At 38.4% G+C, this 22,636-nt stretch overlaps 1 protein-coding gene across 15 annotated transcripts in view; it reads right to left on the reverse strand.

The window, feature by feature from the left end:
• Positions 1–22,636, reverse strand: part of DMD (dystrophin) — a 2,656,945-nt gene that overhangs the window by 14,791 nt on the left and 2,619,518 nt on the right. For all 15 annotated transcript variants that reach the window (XM_027533579.1, XM_027533577.1, XM_027533571.1 and 12 more), the window contains one exon: positions 3,071–3,163. In XM_027533579.1, the coding sequence (XP_027389380.1) occupies positions 3,071–3,163 (93 nt within the window). The remainder of the gene's footprint in view (positions 1–3,070; positions 3,164–22,636) is intronic.

Here is a 22,636-nt window from a genome sequence, read left to right on the forward strand (position 1 = left end):
GAGGTTAACTTTAATCACCAATGGCCAATTTAATTATGATTTAATCAGTCACACCTATGTAATGAAGCCTCCACATAAACCAGAAAGAACAGGGTTTGGAGAGCTTCCTGGCTGGTGAATGTGTGGAGACAAAGTGGGGAGAGTGGTGAGCTCAGGGAGGGCATGGAAGCTCCACCCCCTTTCCCCATGCCTTGCTCTATGCATCTCTTCCATCTGGTTGTTTCTGATTATATCTTTCTATCAATATCCATGATCTAGTAAAGAAAATGTTTCTCTGAGTTCTGTGTGCTGCTCTGGCAAATTAATTGACCCGAAGAGCGGGTTGTTGGAATCTCTAGTGTCTAGCCAGTGGGTCAGAAACCCAGCGGACAACCCAGACTTAAAACTGGCATTCTGAAGTGAGGAAAGGAGGGGCTGTCTTGTGGGACTGAGACCTTAACCTGTGGACTTTGATCCTGTCTCTAGGTAGGTAAGAGTCAGAATCTGAGCTGAACTGGAGCACATATCTCCTGCATATACTTGCTGGTATATGAGAACTGTTTGGCAGTGTGGGAAAAAGAACCTACTCATTGCAATGGGGTACAAAATCATAAAGGGCCTATGATAAGGTATAATTTGGTAGGAATTAACAACAGCAAAAAAATGTCAGGGTCATCGCATCACAGAAAGACCAGTCAGCTCTTCCAGCACCTTATCTACTCTCTTATTCTGTGTTTGTTTGTTGATTTGATTGTGTTTGCTTCAGGACAATGAATGAATTCTCTCAGGCCACCAGGGTACTGTTGAGTAAGTAGAAACTTGGTTAATGGAATTGGTTTCAGACAAAGCCTGCTTATGCCGTATTTGAGAAGTCCAATTAGCACTCAGGGGATGAAATGCTTCCATAAGCACTAATTTAGTAAACACTAACCAGGCGGCCTGAAGAGAGTTTCCCAGGTTTCCATGCAAGTAAATTACCATCATACAAGTGAATGTAAGATCAGAGGCTGACTGCCAAATACCCTATCAGAGGAGGTGTATTTCTGATCTTTCACACTCCTGCGCTGTTTAGCCTCAAGGACTTTAAGAGGGGGATGCCTAGCTCCCATTTTAAGATAATCAGGACGGCCAGGGACCTAGTATGGGGATGAAAAGGCTGCCACTGGGGAAGCAGAGCCCTGCACCTTGCTCCAGTCTCTCCTTGGATCTACTCCAGTGGTTTGGATGTGAAAGAAATGCCTGAGGTGACCACTAACTTCCCACAGAATCAGTAAACAAGCTTTCAGGCCAAGGACTTGGGATGAGACGCAGGTCTGTGACCTTCAAGAGAAAGCTAGGGGTCAGTGAAATGTGTGTGAAAGTTGGGCTCCACAGCACTGGGCCCATGAGGAGCTATGTGACCTTGAGGAAGACCCTTGCTCTGCTTGAGGCTGACGCCCTCCTGTTTATCTTGAAGGGTGTTTCTAGGGTTCTCTCATGGCGCAGATGTCTCCATCATAGGAGTAATCCCGTTAATTGTGTGGTGATCTGAACGTCTAGGAGGGCTGTGTCCCCAACTGACTATAAGCACCTTGAAGGCAAGAACTTGGCATTTCTCCTTTGCATCCCTAACACCTTTGCTGGTGCATAGTAGGCACTAGTGACAGGAGGCAGGATAAAGGTGAATGCATTTGATTTTGGTCAGACCAGCATGCAGTCTTCCTGTTATGAATCAGGGCATCTAGGGAGACAGTGAAGGCAGGATGGAGAAGAGGCTGGCCAGGTGGGGGATAAGGAGGTGGGTGGAAGACACAAGAATTTTATCTCTTAAAATCAACACATCAGAGGCACTCAGCAGTGAAAAGATGGCTGGTGCAGACATTTAAAATTAGCTTCCCCTTACAGTTCCTTAGCAACGCTCTATCAGAATGTTATTGTTTTTAATGTGCATTGCACAATGCTCATGCGCACATCAAATAGCTGGGAAATGGCCATTGTTAACTGACACTGAACCAAAAGATAGGAAAAACATAGGACTGCAAACACCCTCCTCATTGCCCTTATGGAGAGGAACAAATAGCCCCATTGTCTGTTGCCCTTCCCTCCTTGGCTGCCCATTAGGGGTGCCAATCATTGGCCACCTAGCCTTGTGCTTTCTCCCCTTGGCTTCTCTAGAATTTCCTTCTACTTGCTCACAGGTGACTGATACCATTATGTTTTTTTTTTTTTAATTGAAGTATAACTGACATATGACATTATATTAGTATCAGGTGTACAACCTAGTGATTTGACATTTGTATGCATTGTGAAATGATCACCCTAATAGGTCTATGTACCATCTGTCACCATACAAAGTTACAGGTTTTTCTCTCGCAATGAGAACTCCTAAGATTTTCACTCTTAGCAATTTTCAGATTTGCAATACAATATTATTGACTCTTGTCCACATGCTCTCTGCCATTCTTTTTATTCACTGAAGGGGGAGCGGGTCAGTGACTTTGTTTTATGTTAGGGCAATGAACCAAGAAAAATAGTCCAAGAAACGAATGCCTTTCTTTGTGAAAATTGTATTCTATCTAAGGAAGTGAAAAAAATAACAAACTAGTACATATATATTTAACTGTACTTACATTTAAATGAAGGGGTAAGATACAGTTTTAAAATATACATAAAGGGCATCAGATTCGAAGCTCAAGTGCCCACCACTACTATACACTAGGCATATTCTGCACTTTAATGTATCACGTGGTAGCTGTATGTCTCTGGTAAAGGCACTGTCAAGGCATTAATTTCCTCATCTGTAAATCTCACTTAGTAATTGCTCCACAGTAAAAGCTATCTCATCATTAACTCTTCAGACTAATGTGCCAAGCAAGGAAGACACCTTATAAATGTTGTTAGTATTCTTATTTCTGGAAACAGCTTATTTGAATTGAAAACACTCTAAGTCAGAAATTCACATTTGAAAAGAAATTCTTCTCACAATGATCCCAAGTTGGCATTCTGTCAGCACTTGTTTATGTTAACATGGAAACTACACATGCCTGTTGTGTATGGCAGTGAGTAGTCTACTTCCGGTGAGTCTGAGTGACTTCCAAGTCATGGCACTTACCTCTGGAACTAGGGAAGGAGTTGTTGAGTTGCTCCATCACTTCCTCTAACCCTGTGCTTGAGTCCTGGGGAGGACTGAGAAGGTCTTCCTCGCCTAAATCAAAGCAAACACAAATAATGGCAAATTACACTTTAGGAAAAAGACAGTGAGACTAGAGAAAAGGTTCATGATAGCATTTTAAAATCCATCATAAATTCTTTGCCACTTGTTCATAAATAACAGAAATAAAAATAACCTCTCAAGCTTACTAATTAGGGAGCAGTTCCTTCAAGGGATGAAGAATTTCATGCAGATATTTGTGTACATCATTATCTTTGGAAAAGAAAACTGTGTACCTGCTTAGAAGTTAAGATAAAGTTGCCATAAGTTGCTTATGCCCCGTTAACAAATATGAAATGCTGTTCTTTGTAATAAAAAAGGATTAGTGCACCCTTGCAGTGTGTCTCTTCAACACAAAAGAAGAATGTGATGTTTTGGATTCACTTTATGAAAGTAAGGAGTGAAGACACTGATGTATTTTTTCCACTCTTTCCTTTGACATTTAACAAAAAAACACAAACAAAACTCAAGCACCTTTGAAGTCCAGTTTAATAGGGAGAAATAAGAATTTCATGTTACCTATAAAGGTAATGAAATATTGGTATTTTAAGGACTGTACGTATCGAGATACTAGAAGTTATGTTCCTTTCCCCTTTGTTACATGGGGTTACTTCATACTTATGTTTTTGGAGGCTTACAAAGGAAAACTTGTTTTTAATTTTTGAGAATTTGTTTCTGTGAAAAGAGAAAGATGATTTGGAAGGAAAGGAGGTTAGGCATGGATGGTCTTCTGGGGATGGGAGTCTCCTTGTAGTGTTTGTTGATCTGTGTCTCTACTTTTTATTCATGTCAAGGAAATACACCTCAAATAGCATTTGCAGTAAGGAGAAATTTCTTAAGAGCAAACAAAATTATTTTGAACTTTGAAGGTCTCTGAAAGTCATTTTTCATAATATTCAATCTTCCAACTGTGAAAATAACGTGTTTTTGAGTTCTGTTTGTTCAGTACATTGTCACTTCCATTCAAAACAAGACCTTGTTTCAGCAAATCAACAATAATGGACATACTTAAGGACAACCTCAGGTTCACATCTGACTTTAAAAGGGAGCCAGTGATATAATGACTTAAATATGCTTTTCATTTCCTTTGGTGTATGCCACTTGGAATTTCATCTCTGATTATAACCCTCCATTTATTACCAAGTTTTCACCTTTTCTTTCTTAAAGCAGAAGCTGAAAGAATCATTGGCAATGCTCACCACTGAGATAAAATCATATGCAAGGTGAATGTGAGACTGTATACCATTATTAGAAAGGAGGGCTAAGGACCTGGGAGAGAAAAAAGCCTCTCTGATTCGGTAAGTCTCCTGGTAACATACCATAGGAAACCTCTTTGAAGTACTAAGGACAGGAAATGATTGCTAAAGAATTCAGGTCATAAGGTGGAAAAGGAAGTTAGAATATTTATCCATCCACACGCACAAACTACTTGCTCATATCCATGCCTTTAAAAATCAAAGAATGAAATTCAGCATGTGTAGTTTCTTCTTGCCTGTGCTTTTAGACTACCATCATCTGAAAAAGATGGAATGAATGAAAGATCGCCAGAAGGAACAGGATGCTGACAGCTGCAGGGTTGATCACATCTCTTGGTTCCATTACCAATTACAAATTTTGCTGATTTGGGGAACATAAGGCATTTTTCATGGCATCAAGTCAACTTTAGTGACTGTACACATTACAGAATAAGTCGGTACCAATAGAGACACTCATGAGCAGCTATGTTAATATTTCTGACAGTTTAATTACCTCACGCTGGAGCTCTAGGAACTCCACTGGACTGTGATTAAGGTTTACGTGCAGTTCAATGAAGTGACTGACATTCTTCTCCCTGAATTACTTCAAGGATCAAAAAATAGTATAAACCTAATGATGTCAACCAGGCATAACTGTCATCTATGAGTCTCAAAGGTATGTGTCTGAGTAGGAATGTAAACTTGGCTTCTTGGTTTCAGTGGAAATTTTCATGGCAGTGATCAATGTGTCTATTGAAACAGTTTTTGAAGGCCTATTACATCCTAGGTGTAAACATAAACAAGTAAAATATAGTCTGTTCTTAAGATTTTCACAGTAAGCAGAAACTCCTTTGGGTTTAACTAATCTCCTTTAAGAATCAAAATCAGAATTATATATATGCATGAGCAGAGGTGAATCAACCACCGAAAAATGTTTTTTACAGCCTAATATTTTCTGTCAGATTATACTGGAAAAGTGAAAACAGCTGAATGACACCTGAAATTAAAGGAATGCCACTGGACTATTCAACACTGAGTCAGATTTTAAATGTTAAAAAAAATTCAAAACAGATTTATTTATAAATTCAAATGTTTCTCAAAAGCCAACTATGTGGCAGGCAACTGCTCTGAGCAGCAGTCACCAACCTTTTTGGCACCAGCAACCGATTTCATGGAGGACAATTTTTCCACAGACCAGGGTGGGGGCGATGGTTTCTACATGATTCAAGCACATTACATTTGTTGTGCACTTTATTTCTAGTCTTATTACATCAGCTCCACCTCAGATCATCAGGCATGAGATCCTGGAGGTTGGGGACCCTGGGTTCTGAGTACTGAGATTATAGCAATACACAACTAAAAAGCTTGGTCTCCATGGAGACATTCTTATAGAGGAATACAGGCCTCAGAAAAGAGGGCCAGGGAAGGGCAGTGAGGAAGACTCTGCAGAAAGAGGAGTCTAAGAAGTCCTCATTAATAAGGGGCAGGTGAGCTAAAGTGTTAGGGACTTAAAGTAGTTATTAGAAAGAAGACTTACAGCCATGTAGCTAACTGAAGGAAGAGTGCAGACAGAGAGAATAGGAAATGCAGAGACTCTGAGGGGAGAGTATGATTGGCTTGTTCCAGGAAGACCAGGAAGTTGGCTAGGGCATACAAAGTAAAGTGACCAAGTGTTAGAGGGCACGTGCTTCCCTGGCCCAGGAATTTGGACACGGTCATATGCCCTGCTTTGGCCAATGGAATTTTAGCAGATATGACATAAGCAGAAGCTTGTAATGTCCTTGGGTGATTGGGCTTGCTTTCTTGTGCTTATGTGCCATAAGAAGTACAGGATCCAGTGGTTTGCTGACCCAAGGAGGATGAGAGACACGTCAAACAGACTTGACCCCAAGCCACAACTAGGAGTTGTGCTAGTTGAGCTCCAGCACAACTCCAGTCAACCAACAGATGCATGAATGACAAATACGTACCTTGAGAATTTTGCGATTATTTTGTTACATAGCAATAGCTGACTGGTATACTCTGTTTTGGAATAGCTCAACTGGAATTCTATCACCTCCACTAGGTTTGTTCGTAGTGATGCTTTCTAAGGCCCACTTGACTTCATATTCCAGGATGTCTGGCTCTAGGTCAATGATCACACCATCGTGATTATCTGGGTCGTGAAGATCTTTTTTGTACTGTTCTTCTGTGTATTCTTGCCATCTCTTCTTAATATCTTCTGCTTCTGTTAGGTCCATACCATTTCTGTCCTTTATCGAGCCCATCTCTGATTTTCTTGAAGAGATCTCTAGTCTTTCCCATTCTGTTGTTTTCCTCTATTTCTTTGCATTGATCGCTGAAGAAGGCTTTCTTATCTCTTCTTGCTATTCTTTGGAACTCTGAATTCAGATGTTTATATCTTTCCTTTTCTCCTTTGCTTTTTGCTTCTCTTCTTTTCACAGCTATTTGTAAGGCCTCCCCAGACAGCCATTTTGCTTTTTTGCATTTCTTTTCCATGGGAATGGTCTTGATCCCTGTGTCCTGTACAATGTCACGAACCTCATTCCATAGCTCATCAGGCACTCTATCTATCAGATCTAGGCCCTTAAATCTATTTCTCAGCAGTGGCCACAGGACTGGAAAAGGTCAGTTTTCATTCCAATCCCAAAGAAAGGCAATGCCAAAGAATGCTCAAACTACCACACAATTGCACTCATCTCACACGCTAGTAAAGTAATGCTCAAAATTCTCCAAGCCAGGCTTCAGCAATATGTGAACCGTGAACTTCCAGATGGTCAAGCTGGTTTTAGAAAAGGCAGAGGAACCAGAGATCAAATTGCCAACATCTGCTGGATCATGGAAAAAGCAAGAGAGTTCCAGAAAAACATCTATTTCTGCTTTATTGACTATGCCAAAGCCTTTGAGTGTGTGGATCACAATAAACTGTGGAAAATTCTGTGGGCTTTCTATTTTGTTCCATTGATCTATATTTCTGTCTTTGTGCCAGTACCATACTGTCCTGATGACTGTGGCTTTGTAGTAGAGCCTGAAGTCAGGTAGGTTGATTCCTCCAGTTCCATTCTTCTTTCTCAAGATAGCTTTGGCTATTCGAGGTTTTTTGTATTTCCATATAAATTGTGAAATTATTTGTTCTAGCTCTGTGAAGAATACTGTTGGTAGCCTGATAGGGATTGCATTGAATCTATAAATTGCTTTGGGTAGTATACTCATTTTCACTGTATTGATTCTTCCAATCCATGAACATGGTATATTTCTCCATCTATTAGTGTCCTCTTTGATTTCTTTCACCAGTGTTTTATAGTTTTCTATGTATAGGTCTTTAGTTTCTTTAGGTAGATATATTTTATTCTTTCCGTTGCAATGGTGAATGGAATTGTTTCCTTAATTTCTCTTTCTGTTTTCTCATTATTAGTGTATAGGAATGCAAGGGATTTTTGTGTGTTGATTTTATATCCTGCAACTTTACTATAATCATTGATTAGTTCTAGTAATTTTCTGGTGGAGTCTTTAGGGTTTTCTATGTAGAGGATCATGTCATCTGCAAACAGTGAGAGTTTTACTTCTTTTCCAATTTGGATTCCTTTTATTTCTTTTTCTGCTCTGATTGCTGTGGCCAAAACTTCCAAAACTATGTTGAATAGTAATGGTGAAAGTGGGCACCCTTGTCTTGTTCCTGACTTTAAAGGAAACGCTTTCAATTTTTCACCATTGAGGATAATGTTTGCTGTGGGTTTGTCATATATAGCTTTTATTATGTTGTGGTATGTTCCTTCTATTCCTGCTTTCTGGAGAGTTTTTATCATAAATGGATGTTGAATTTTGTCAAAGGCTTTCTCTGCATCTATTGAGATAATCATATGGTTTTTATTTTTCAATTTGTTAATGTGGTGTATTACATTGATTGATTTGCGGATATTGAAGAATCCTTGCATCCCTGGGATAAAGCCCTCTTGGTCATGGTGTATGATCTTTTTAATGTGTTGTTGGATTCTGATTGCTAGAATTTTGTTAAGGATTTTTGCATCTATGTTCATCAGTGATATTGGCCTGTAGTTTTCTTTTTTTGTGGGATCTTTGTCAGGTTTTGGTATTAGGGTGATGGTGGCCTCATAGAATGAGTTTGGAAGTTTACCTTCCTCTGCAATTTTCTGGAAGAGTTTGAGTAGGATAGGTGTTAGCTCTTCTCTAAATTTTTGGTAGAATTCAGCTGTGAAGCTGTCTGGACCTGGGCTTTTGTTTGCTGGAAGATTTCTGATTACAGTTTCAATTTCTGTGCTTGTGATGGGTCTGTTAAGATTTTCTATTTCTTCCTGGTCCAGTTTTGGAAAGTTGTACTTTTCTAAGAATTTGTCCATTTCTTCCACGTTGTCCATTTTCTTGGCATATAATTGTTGATAGTAGTCTCTTATGATCCTTTGTATTTCTGTGTTGTCTGTTGTGATCTCTCCATTGTCATTTCTAATTTTATCGATTTGATTTTTCTCCCTTTGTTTCTTGATGAGTCTGGCTAATGGTTTGTCAATTTTATTTATCCTTTCAAAGAACCAGCTTTTAGCTTTGTTGATTTTTGCTATGGTCTCTTTTGTTTCTTTTGCATTTATTTCTGCCCTAATTTTTAAGATTTCTTTCCTTCTAGTAACCCTGGGGTTCTTCATTTCTTCCTTTTCTAGTTGCTTTAGGTGTAGAGTTAGGTTATTTATTTGACTTTTTTCTTGTTTCTTGAGGTGTGCCTGTATTGCTATGAACTTTCCCCTTAGGACTGCTTTTACAGTGTCCCACAGGGTTTGGGTGATTGTGTTTTCATTTTCATTCATTTCTATGCAAATTTTGATTTCTTTTTTGATCTGAAAGAGATGGGAATACCAGACCAACTGATCTGCCTCTTCAGAAATTTGTATGCAGGTCAGGAAGCAACAGTTAGAACTGGACATGGAACAACAGACTGGTTCCAAATAGGAAAAGGAGTATGTCAAGGCTGTATATTGTCACCCTGTTTGTTTAACTTATATGCAGAGTACATCATGAGAAACGCTGGACTGGAAGAAACACAAGCTAGAATCAAGATTGCCGGGAGAAATATCAATAACCTCAGATATACAGATAACACCACCCTTACGGCAGAAAGTGAAGAGGAACTAAAAAGCCTCTTGATGAAGGTGAAAGTGGAGAGTGAAAAAGTTGGCTTAAAGCTCAACATTCAGGAAACGAAGATCATGGCATCTGGTCCCATCACTTCATGGGAAATAGATGGGGAAACAGTGGAAACAGTGTCAGACTTTATTTTTCTGGGCTCCAAAATCACTACAGATGGTGACTGCAGCCATGAAATTAAAAGATGCTTACTCCTTGGAAGGAACGTTATGACCAACCTAGACAGCATATTCAAAAAGCAGAGACATTACTTTGCCAACAAAGGTCCGTCTAGTCAAGGCTATGGTTTTTCCAGTGGTCATGTATGGATGTGAGAGTTGGACTGTGAAGAAGGCTGAGTGCCGAAGAATTGATGCTTTTGAACTGTGGTGTTGGAGAAGAGTCTTGGGAGTCCCTTGGACTGCAAGGAGATCCAGCCAGTCCATTCTGAAGGAGATCAGCCCTGAGATTTCTTTGGAAGGAATGATGCTAAAGCTGAAACTCCAGTACTTTGGCCACCTCATGCGAAGAGTTGACTCATTGGAAAAGACTCTGATGTTGGGAGGGATTGGGGGCAAGAGGAAAAGGGGACGAAAGAGGATGAGATGGCTGGATGGCATCACTGACTCGATGGACATGAGTCTGAGTGAACTTGGGGAGTTGGTGATGGACAGGGAGGCCTGGTGTGCTGCGATTCACGGGGTCGCAAAGAGTCGGACACAACTGAGCGACTGATCTGAGATCTGAGATACTCTGTTTCAGTGGACTGAACCAGCAAGATACCAATGTTTACAGATTATCTTAATCATATGCTGATATGTAGCTATAATATTATGTGAAGGCATTAGGCGCTCAGTCATGTCTGGCTCTTTGTGACCCCATGGAGTATAGCCTGCCAGGCTCCTCTATCCCTGGAATTCTCCAGGCAAAAATACTGGAGTGGGTAGCCATTCCCTTCGCCAGGGGATCTTCCCAACCTAGGGATCGAACCTGGATCTCCTGCACTGCAGGCGGATTCTTTACGGTCTGAGCCACCAATATTACAGGTAACTCCAAAATGTTCCTGACTCCAACAACAATATAGTGACCATAAACCTCCTCCCACCAAAACCACCCTCATTTGTTCAACAAGAAAACATTTATTGAGTTCCAACTGTGTACACTGGGAACTTGGAGAGCCATCATCTCTACTTCACCAATGCATTGCCTGCTAAAATAGCACTGCCAATTTTTAAGGGATTTCTAACTTAGTTAATCGCAATTCTTTAGCATTAATACTTCAATTTTCCAATCCAAGATAATTCCCACAGATGTCCATAAAAATCCTTTTTGCATTATTAGTCCTACTTTTCATGGTTTGTCTGAAGTTGGTCCAAAGAACTGACAGAAACATTTGAAAAAGATAAATGTTTCAAAATAAGGAAAGACATAGTCAAAGTTAAAACAGCACTCTGATATAGTATAATATGCTAGACGCTGCTGAAGTGAAGAGAAAAGGAGATGGCTCAATTAAGTCTGAGATAAAAGAAATGAAATCATTTGCTATGGGCAAGACATTCTTCAAGTCTTCTGAAATTCACCATGGTTTTAGGCTTTTTTGAAAGGAAGAGATCCCATCTATCTGATTTGCCTGTCAATTCAAATGATAATTTTACTTGCTTAAAAAGTGACGTTAGCCAAAAGTGGTGCAGCTGAGACACAAGAATCCTTACATCCATTATTCTCTTTACACCCAAGTGAACTGTTGCTGTTTTCTCTTCATATAAAAGGAAGCTGTGTAAAGTGAAAGTGAAAGTCGCTCAGCTGTGTCTGACTCTTTCTGACCCCATGGGCTATACAGTCCATGGAATTCTCTAGGCCAGAATACTGGAGTGGGTAGCTGTTCCCTTCTCCAGGGGATCTTTCCAACCCAGGAATCAAACTCAGGTCTCCTGCATTGCAGGCGGATTCTTTACCAGCTGAGCCACCAGGGAAGCCCAAGAATATTGGAGTGAGTAGCCTATCCCTTCTCCAGGGGATTTTCCCGACCCAGGAATTGAACTGGGGTTTCCAGCAATGCAGGCAGATTCTTTACCAACTGAGCTACCAGGGAAGCCCATTAGAACATTATTTTCTCTTAAAAAAGGTGACTGTGTATAAACAAATATACCCACCATTATTTTTCTTTGGATTACTTATCTAAATCACATATTCTGTTTTAACTAATTTCCAACTGGATGTGTGATAACTTATTATGTTGTCCCTGCCGTTCTCTAGTTTTTCTTAAGGAAAAAAAAAAAAAAAAAAAGATTTCTCCTGTATGTGATACTTATGTTCAGTGACTTTTTGAAATCATGATCTGGGATAGACGATAGATGGGTTTTTTTTTTGTTGTTCTTTGGTCACTAAGTCTTATCTGACTCTTTGTGACCCTATGGACTGTGGCCCACCAGGCTCCTCTGTCCATTGAATTTCCCAGGCAAGAATAACTGGAGTGGGTTGCCATTTCCTTCTCCAGGGGATCTTCTGGACCCAGGGATCAAACCTGCATCTCTTGTGTTGGCAGGCAGGTTCTTTACCACTGAGCCACCAGGAAAGCTCAGGATGGTATCAATTCTACATAAAAATACTGTGTTTAAGTTCTCTAATATATTAATGGTATATAGTGATGATGCTGATTACTAGCTGGTTTGTGTTGAATGGTGATGAAAGATACTGAAATTAGTAGCTATTATTCATTTTTTATTTCTAAGATCCAATTGATATATAATATTTTATTAATTTGAGATGGACAACATGATTCTTTGAAATATGTATATACTGTGAATTGATTACCACAGTAAGTTAACTTTCATCACCATAGTTATAAATCTTAAAAGTTTTCATCACAAGAATAAAAGATTTAATCTCTTAGCAACTTAAAAAAAAATTGAAATACAGTTGATTTACAATGTTGTGTTAGTTTCAGGTGTACAGCAAGGGGATTCATATATATATATATATTTCTTTTTTCATATTCTTTTCCATTATAGGTAATTACAAGATACTGAATATTCTTCCCTGCGCTTACAGTAAGACCCTGCTGTTTATATATTTTATATATAGTAGTGTGTATCTGTTAATTCCGTACTAATTTATTCCCTTTCCCCTTTGATAATTGTTTTCTTTGTCTGTGATTCTATTTGTTCTACAAATAAAGTTAACTCGTATCATCCTTTAGATTCCACATATAAGTGCCATCATATGCTATCTGTTTTTCTCTGTCTGATTTACTTTACTTAGTACGATCATCTCTAGGTCTATCCATGCTGCTGCACAACTTTCAAATATACAAATATAGTATCGTTCACTGTAATCCCCATAGCTCATGCAGGACTAATTTATAACTGGAAGTTTGTACTTTTTGACCACTTTTCCTAACCCCCTGCATATGGCAACCACCAATCTGTTCTCTGCACCATTTTACATTTGCACCAAGGTATCACCAAGGTGATATCTCATGGTTCTGATTTGCATTTCGCTGATGATTAGTGACATTCACCACCTTTTCGTGTACCTGCTGGCCACTGGTATATCTTCTTTGGTAAAATGTCTAATTGATCTTCTGCCCATTTTTCAGATTGTTGGTTCTATTGAGTTCTTTACAAAATCTCGATATTCTCCTACAAGATATAGGATTTGCAAATATTTTCTCCCATTCTATAGGTTGCATTTTCATTTTCCTGATGGTTTTGTTCACTGTACATGAGCTTTATATTTGATGTAGTCATTTTATTTTTTTTTTATTGCCTTTATGTTTGGTATCAACTCAAAAAGTCATCAGCAAGATATATCACAGACCTTACCGCCTGTGTTTTCTTCTAGGATTTTCATGGTTTCGGGTCTTTTTTTTTTTTTTTTTTTAATCTCATATTTTATTTATTTTTTTAAATTTTATTTTATTTTTAAACTTTACATAATTGTATCAGGTCTTACAGTAAGTTTTTAATCCATTTTGAATTGATTTTCATGTATGGTCCAGTTTCAGTCTTTTGAATGTGGCTGTGCAGTTTTCCCATACTATTTTCTGAAGAGACTCTTCCTATTGTATGTTTTTAGCTCCTTTGTTGTAAATTAATTCCCCATATGTGTGAGGGTTATTTATGGGCCCTCTGATCTGTTCATCTGTATATCTGTCATTATGCCAAAACCACATCATTTTTACTTCTGTGCCTTTGTAATACAGTTTGAAATCAGGCAACATGAGGCCGCCTGCTTTGCTCTTTTATTTTCCTCAAGACTGCTTTGGCTATTTAGGTTCTTTTTTGTGGTTCCATACAAATTTTTGGATTTTTCATTCTCTTTACGTGGAAAATGCCATGAAACTTTGATAGAAATTGCCTTGAATCTGTAGATTGCAATGGGTGGTAAAGACATTTTAACAGCTATTCTTTCAATCCATGAGCATGAAGTATCTTTCTATTTATTTATGTTTTCAATTTCTTTCATCATTGTCTTACAGCTTTTGGTGTACAGGTTTTTCACTGCCTTAAATTTATTCTGAGGTATTTTATTCTTTTGATGCAATTATAAATGGGATTATTTTATTTCTCTTTCTCATAGTTTGTTATTAACATGTAAAAATGCAACAGATTTTTGTATATTGAGTTTTTATCCTTCAACTTTACTAAATTCATTGAGTTCTAACAGTTACTTGGTAGGGCCTTTCAGGTTTTCTTAAATATATTATGTCATTTGCAAATACAGATAAATTTACTACTTTCTTTCTGATTTGTGTGCCTTTGATTCTTTTTCTTGCCTAATTATGCTGGCTAGGACTTTCAGCATTATGTTGAACAAAAGCAGCAAGAGTATGCATTCTTGTCTTCTGATGTTAGTGGAAGCTTTCACCACTGAATATCCTATCTTTCAGCGTCCTATCTTTTTGCCTTTTCACACTGTTCATGGGGTTCTCAAGGCAAGAATACTGGAGTGGTTTGCCATTCCCTTCTCCAGTGGACCACGTTTTGTTAGAACTGTCCACCATGACCTGTCCATCTTGGGTGGCCCTACACGGCATAGCTCATAGTTTCACTGAGTTAGACAAGGCTGTGGTCCATTTTCTGGGCCCCGATGTTAACTGTGGGCTTGTCATACATGGCCTTTATTATGTTGACATGCATGCGCTCTATACCCATTTTGTTGAGAATTTTTATCGTGAATGGATGCTGAATTTTGTCAAATGCTTTTTCTTCACCTGTTGGGGTAATCATGTGATTTTTATCTTTCATTAATGTAGTATATCATATTTATTGATTTGTATATATTGAACGGGGCTTCCCAGGTGGCTCAGTGGTAAAAAATCTGCTTGCCGATGCAGGAGATGTGGGTTTGATCCCCAGGTCAGGAAGATCCCCTAGAGAAGGAAATGGCAACCCACTCCAGTATTGTTGCCTGGGAAATTCCATGGACAGAGGAGCCTGGTGGGCTATAGTCCATGGGATTGCAGAGAGTCGGATATGACTAAGCGACTAAACATATACACACACACTGAACCATCCTTGCAACACAGGGATAAATCCCCCTTGGTTATGGTGTATGATCCTTTTAATGTACTGTTGAATTTGGTTTGCTAATATTTTCTGGAGAAATTTTGCATCTGTATTCATCAGATACTGGTCTATAGTTTTGTTGTAGTGTCCTTATCTGTCTTTAGTATCAAAGTAATGCTGGCCTTGTAAAATAATTTGGGGGTGTAGTCTCAAATTTTTTTAAGTGTTTGAGAAGGATTGGTATTAATTCTTTGGTAGAAATCACCAGAGAAACCATCTGATTGTGGGCTTTTTTTGGGGGGACTTTTATTTATAGATTCAATCTCCTTTCTCATTGTTGGTCTGTTCAGATTTTGTTTCTTCATGATTCAGTCTTGGTAGGTTGCATGTTTCTAGGTATTTATCGTTTTCTTCTAGATTATCCAATTTGTTTCCATATAATTATTCTTAATAGTTCTGTGATCTTTTGTATTTCTGGTTTAAGTTGTAATATCTCTTCTTACATTTCTGATTTTATATTTGAGTTCTTTTTTTTTCTTAGTTTGTCTAAAGGTTTGTCATTTTCATTTAGCTTTTCAAAAAAGAACTAAAAATAAGCTTTTAGTTTCAATGATATTTTCCATTATCTTTTTCATCTCTATTTCTGTCCTAATCTTTCTTTCCTTCTATTAACTTTGGATCTTGTTTGTTCTTCTTTTTCTAGTTCCCTGAGGTGTAAAGTCAGGTTTTTTGTTTGAGATTTTTCTTGTTTCTTCTTGCAGGCATTTATTATTATGAACTTCCCTCTCATAACTGCTTTGCTACATCCCATAACTTTTGTATTTGCATTTGTCTCAAGGTATTTTTTATTTCTCTTTTGATTTCTTCATCAATCCATTTGTAGTTTCAGTGGTGTGTTATTAAATATTCACACATTTGTGAATTTTCCAGTTTTCTTCTTAAAATTGGTTTTTGGTTTTTATTACATGATTGTCAAAAAGATGCTGGATATGGTTTCAGTCTTCTTAAATTTATTGAGACTTGTTTTGTGGTCTAAGATATGATGTATCCTAGTGAATGCTGCCGCCTAGAAAATATTCCATGTGCACTTGAGAAGAATGTACTCTGCTGCATTTGGAAGGAATGTTCTCTAACAGCCCATCTGATCTAATGTATAGTCCCATGCTTACTTATTGATTTTCTGCCTGGGTAACCTATCCACTGATATTAAGTGAGGTATGGTTAAATCCCCTACTATTTCTGTACTGGTATCTATTTTTCCCTTCAGGTCTGTTAATATTTGCCTTATATTCACCATGTTGGGTGAAATAAATATTTACAAATGTTATAGGTCTGACTGGACTGACCTCTTTATCATTATGTAATGCCCTTTTTTGTCTCTTATTTTAGTTGTTTCAAAGTCTATTTGATATAAGTAAAGCTATCCCAGGTTTCTTTTGGTTTTTATTTCTGTGAAATATCTTTTTCCATCCCTTTCATCTTTGTGTCTTTACATCTTTTTAAAATATTTTTTTGATGTGGGCCATATTTAAAGTTTTTATTGAATTTGTCACAATATTGTTTCCATTTTATGTTTTTTTTTTTTTTTTTTTTGGCTGTGAGGCATGGCGGATCTTAGCTCCCTGACCAGGGGCTGAACCCACACCTCCTGCATTGGAAGGTAAAGTCCTAACCACTGGACTACCAGGGAAGTCCTTTTCTATGTCTTTATATCTGAAGTGAGTTTTTTTTATAGGAAGCCTATAGCATGGTCTTATTTACTGCTGTTTCTGTCAGAAAGGGCTTCTGTTAAATTTTATTTAAATTTCAAAGTTACAGAAAAATTCTAAGAATAGTAAAATAGTCTCATGTATACCATTTACCTTTATTCACCAAGTGTTAATATGCTGCCATATTTGCTTTGCTTCTTTCTCTAAGGACATAGATTTGTTATTGTTGTTATTACTATTAGTGACCCATTTTCATTCCAATGTAAGGTTCAGGCCCCTTTATTCCTAAGTACTTCATCATTATCTCTTTGAACTCTTATTTTATGGAACCACACTGGCACTATATTATCATCTAGTGTGTAGACTATATTTAAATCTCACCAACTGCCTTTATAATATCCTTTATAACTATAACCAAATACATGTATGTGTAACATATATACTTATATATTTTTTCTCTGATCCAGGTCATGTATTGCATTTCTTTGTCACATGTCTTTTCTTTCTCCTTTTTATTTGGTGGGGGGCGGGGGAGAATAGTTGATTTACAGTGTTGTGCTAACTTTCTGCTGTATGGTAAAATGATTCATATTATACATAGTATCATACATATTATACATATGTATACATAATATACATAATATTATACATATATCCATTCTTTGTAAATATTCTTTCCCACTATGGTTTATCATAGTATACTAGTTATAGTTCTCTGTGCCCTACAGTAGGACTTTGTTTATCCATTCCATATATAAGAGTTTACATCTGCTAACCCTGATCTCCTCTCCCTTGGCAATCACCAGTTTATTCCCTATGTCTGTGAGTCTGTTTCTGTTTCATAGATAGGTTCATTTGTATCATATTTTAGATTCCACATACAAGTGATACCATATGGTATTTGTCTTTCTCTTTCTGACTTACTTCACTTAGTATGATAATCTAGAGTTACATCCACATTGCTGCAAATGACATTATTTTGTTCTTTTTTTAAGGCTGGGTAGTATTCCAATGTATATATGTGCCACATCTTCTTTATTCATTCCTCTGCTGATGGACATTTAGGTCACGTAACTGTCTTGGCTATTATGAATAATGCTGCTGTGACCATAGGGATGCATGTGTCTCTTTGGATTAGAGTTTTGTCTGGATATATGCCTAGGAGTGGGATTGCTGGGTCATGTGGTCATACTATTTTTAGTTTTCTGAGGAACCTCTATACTGTTTTCCATAGTGCCTTCACCAGCTTACATTCTTGCCAACAACAGTGTAGGCATGTTGCCTTTTCTCCACATCTTCTCTGGCATTTGTTATTTGTAGAGTTTTAATATGGCAATTCTGACCAGTGTGAGGTGATAACTCATGTAGTCTTGATTTGCATTTTTCTGATAATTAGTGATGCTGAGCATCTTTTCATGTGGCTATTGGCCATTTGTAGTTTCTTCTTTGGAGAAATGTCTATTTAGGTCTTCTGCCCACTTTTCAATTGGGTTGTTTATTATTTTTTTTTTTTTTGCTGTTGAGTTGTATGAGCTGTTTGTATATTTTGGAAATTAGGCCCTTATTGGCTGTATCATTTGCAAATAGTATCTCCCATTCCGTAGGCTGTCTTTTCATTTTGCTTACGGTTTCCTTTGCTGTGCAAAAGTTTTTAAGTTTGATTAGGTTCTATTTCTTTATTTCTATTGCCTTGGGAGACTGTAAGTCTTGCTTTTCAGCCATTTAGCCACTCTTATATTGTGATTGGGGGATTTAGTCCACTTAAAGTAATTTTTGATAGGTATGTACTTCAGTTCAGTTCAGTCACTCAGTCGTGTCCAACTCTTTGCGATCCCATGAATTGCAGCACACTAGGCCTCCCTGTCCATCACCAACTCCCAGAGTTCACTCAGACTCACGTCCATCGAGTCAGTGATGCCATCCAGCCATCTCATCTTCTGTCGTCCCCTTCTCCTCCTGTCCCCAATCCCTCCCAACATCAGAGTCTTTTCCAATGAGTCAACTCTTCGCATGAGGTGGCCAAAGTATTGGAGTTTCAGCTTCAGCATCATTCCCTCCAAAGAAATCCCAGGACTGATCTCCTTCCGAATGCACTGGTTGGATCTCCTTGCAGTCCAAGGGACCCTCAAGAGTCTTCTCCAACACCACAGTTCAAAAGCATCAATTCTTTGGCGCTCAGCCTTCTTCACAGTCCAACTCTCACATCCATACATGACCACAGGAAAAACCATAGCCTTGACTAGATGGACCTTTGTTGGCCAAGTAATGTCTCTGCTTTTGAATATGCTATCTAGGTTGGTCATAACTTTCCTTCCAAGGAGTAAGCATCTTTTAATTTCATGGCTGCAGTCACTATCTGCAGTGATTTTGGAGCCCCCCAAAATAAAATCTGACACTGTTTCCACTGTTTCCCTATCTATTTCCCATGAAGTGATAGGACCAGATGCCATGATCTTCATTTTCTATATGTACTTACTGCCAGTTAAAAGATTGTTTTCTGTCTTGTGGCTCCTCTTTGCCTTTCTGCTCACTCTCTTTCTCTGTGATTTGATGACTGACTGTAGTGTCATGCTTAGAGTTCTTCCTATCGTTTGTATATAGGTTTCTGCTTTGTGGTTTCCATGAGGTTTAGATGAAACATAACAGTCTATTTTAAGATGATAATAACAAAAGTTCAAATACATTCTAAAGCTCTACATTTTCACTCTCCTCCCTATGTTATGTTTTCGGTGTCACAATTTACATGTTTTGTGTGTCCACTAACAAATTACTTTGGTAACAGTTACTTTTATCACTTTTGTCTTTTAACCTTCCTACTGAATGTACAAGCGATTAGCCATTCTGAATTTAATTATATTCTTACCTTGTGAGACTTATACTTCCATGTTTTCCTGTTACTATTTATGACCCTTTCATTCAAAGAAGTCTCTTGTACATTTCTTCTAAGGCTGGTCTAGTGGTGCTGCTTTCCTTCAGCTTTTGCTTGTCTGGATCATTCTTTCTCTTTCCCTCAATTCTGATGGACAACTTTGCTGGATAGAGTATTCTGCTTGGCAGTTTTTTTTTAGTACTTTGAATATATCATGAAACTCCCTTCTGGCCTGTCAAGTTTCTGTTGAAAAATCTGCTGATGGATTTATGGGGTTCCCTTGTATGTAAGAAGTTGTTTTTCTCTTGTTGCTTTTAAGACTTTCTCATTGTCTTCAACGTTTGACAGTTTAATTATGATGTGTCTTGGTGTGGGAACTGTCCAGGTTTCCTGACAGTATGTCTCCTTCCTCAGGCTAAGAAAGTTTTGTGCTCCTTTCTCTCTTTTCCTTCTAGGACTCTATGTTAGGAATATTTGTTTTGTCTGCTTGATGGTGTACAATAAGTTCCTTAAGCTATCTTCTCTTTATCTTTAATTTTTTTTATTGAAATATAGTTGACTGACAATGTTGTGTTAGTTTCAGATACAGCAAAGTGATTGAGTTATATATACAAATATTCTTTTTTACATCCATCTCTCCCATTATAGGTTGTTACAGAGTATTGATAAGAGTTCCTTGTTGATCATCTATTTTATATATAGTAGTGTGTATATGTTAATCCCCAACTCCTAATTTATCCCTTCTCTCTTTAGTAACCATATAGCTACTTAAAAACTTGGTGTATTATGGATGAATTTCACTGCCCTCTTTGAGTTTGCTCATCTTTTATTCCCAATTCGTCTAGTCTGCTGCTGAATGCCTCTATTGTATTTATCAGTTCTGTTACTGTATTCATTGCTTTGTCATTTATATTTTCTGTCTTTGTTGGAACTCTCACTTTGTTTGTGCATTGTTTTCCTGACCTTGATGGGCGTCTCTGTGACCGCTGTTTTGAAATCTTTATTTGGAAAACACTGATCTCAATTTCTTTTAAGGTCATTTTTGAGGTTTTAGCTTGTTTTTTTCTATGGAACATATTTCTCTTTTCTTTTTCCCTTTGCCTTGTTTGCCTTCTGTTGGTTTCTATGCATTAGCTACAAGCTACCCCTTCCATCTTGAAGGGGTGATCTCAGGTAGGAGATGAGCCTGATTTTTCAGCTCTGCCCAACCTCTTGATCATCTCTGAAACTCTCGGGATTGTCCAAGGAGGCTTTTTTGTTCTTAGTGCCTCTGTAGTTGAGGGTATGCCCAGACCTGTCAGTGTTCCAACGGGGAGGAGGATTTCAGTCAGCACTTAGATGCAAGATGAGTGGAAGACTGAGCCTCCGGCAACAGCTTTTAAAGTATGTAAACAGACCTCTTTTAGGGAAAGACTGGGAGACGTAAGTTTCTGTATGCTCCCTCTGCACTGAGCTCTGTGAAGATAGCTAGCTATTTAAAAACTGCTGTGTGTTTTTTTTTTTTTTCTTTCTTTCTTTTGGTATGCTACCATTTCACTGAGCTGTGAACATAACCCCCCCACTGACTACCAGAACAGCAGATATGTGCACAAGCTCCTTTACGGGAGATACCAATGACCTGGAGCGAGGCAGGAGTGGTCAGATGGCACTAGCTGGCCTACATCATCTCTGGATAGTATGGAAGTCAGTCCCTGGAGTGTTACATTAGAAGCCTGCCTCTTCAGGCTGAGGCTTTTAAGATATAAACAAATGAGCCTCTTTCATGGAAAGACTGGGTGCATTCCAGCCTGTTGCCTTTATGCTGTGCAGCTGGACAGGGGCAGTGTTAGGCATGGTGAGTCCCCATGAGCCCTGTAAGTACTGTCTCTTTATTCACTCTGGCTTTCTAGACTTTATGGATGCTAAATGTTTGGGGAGCCCATCTCTCAGGTAGAAGGACATATTAAGAGCTGGGACTCAAACCTTTACTACTCAGAGAGAAGCTAATAGTTGTGATTTCCTTCCTGGCTGTGTGTCACCATAAATGGGATGGGGTTCACAGCAAGACTGTGGCTCAGACACTCCTATGTTGTTTTAAATTAGTTTCTATTGGAGTAGAGTTGCGTTACAATGTTCTTAACTTCAGGTATACAGAAAAGTGAATCAGTTATACATCCATCCACTCTTTTTTAGATTCTTTTCCCACATAGGTCATTACAGAGTACTGGGTAGAATTCCCTGTGCTATACAGTAAGTCCTTATGATCTGTTTTATATACAGTAGTGTATATATGTCAGTCCCAATCTCCCAACTCCCCTGGTAACCGTTAGTTTTGTTTTCTACATCTCCTAGTGCTGGATGTGGGCTTTTTTGTTTGTCCATTGTTTATGTACAGGACTCACTCAGCTATTTCCTAAGTGTCTTTGAGAGGGAACTACTCAGTGTGTAGTTGTTGTAGATTCCGTGTTTGTGTGCAAGGAGGGAAGTTCAGGATCTTATGTTGTCATCTTGATCCAGAAACTCCAGTGAAACTTCCTCAGTGTGTAAATCATTCTGTATCTATATAATGGTGTACTGCGCTTGACTTTAAAAATATTCATTCAAGAAGCATTTCACTGAATGCTTGTTGCATAAAAGGTGATCAATTGGCAAAGAAAATGAGCAAGACTTAGTCTTTGCTTTTAAGGAAGTTAAGTACTTAACTAGGGAGAAAAAAATGAGTTGTACAGGAAGGTGGATTTTGAATATCATGGTAAGGAATAAAGTGGAAGGAAAGAGAGAAAGAAGGAAGAATTTAGTACCTTGCTTATGATGACGGTATCATGTTGTTCAGTCATGTCCAACTCTTTGCGACTCAATGGACTGTAGCCCACCAGGCTCCTCTGTCCATGGGCTTCTCTAGGCAAGAATACTGGAGTGGCATGCCATTTCCTCCTCCAGGGGAACTTCCCTACCCAGGGACTGAGCCCATGTCTCCTGCATTGGCAGGCGGGATTCTTTACCACTGAGCCACCAGGGAAGCCCATGGGTGT

Source organism: Bos indicus x Bos taurus, chromosome X (assembly GCF_003369695.1).
Source record: "Bos indicus x Bos taurus breed Angus x Brahman F1 hybrid chromosome X, Bos_hybrid_MaternalHap_v2.0, whole genome shotgun sequence".
Classification (NCBI taxonomy): domain Eukaryota; kingdom Metazoa; phylum Chordata; class Mammalia; order Artiodactyla; family Bovidae; genus Bos; species Bos indicus x Bos taurus.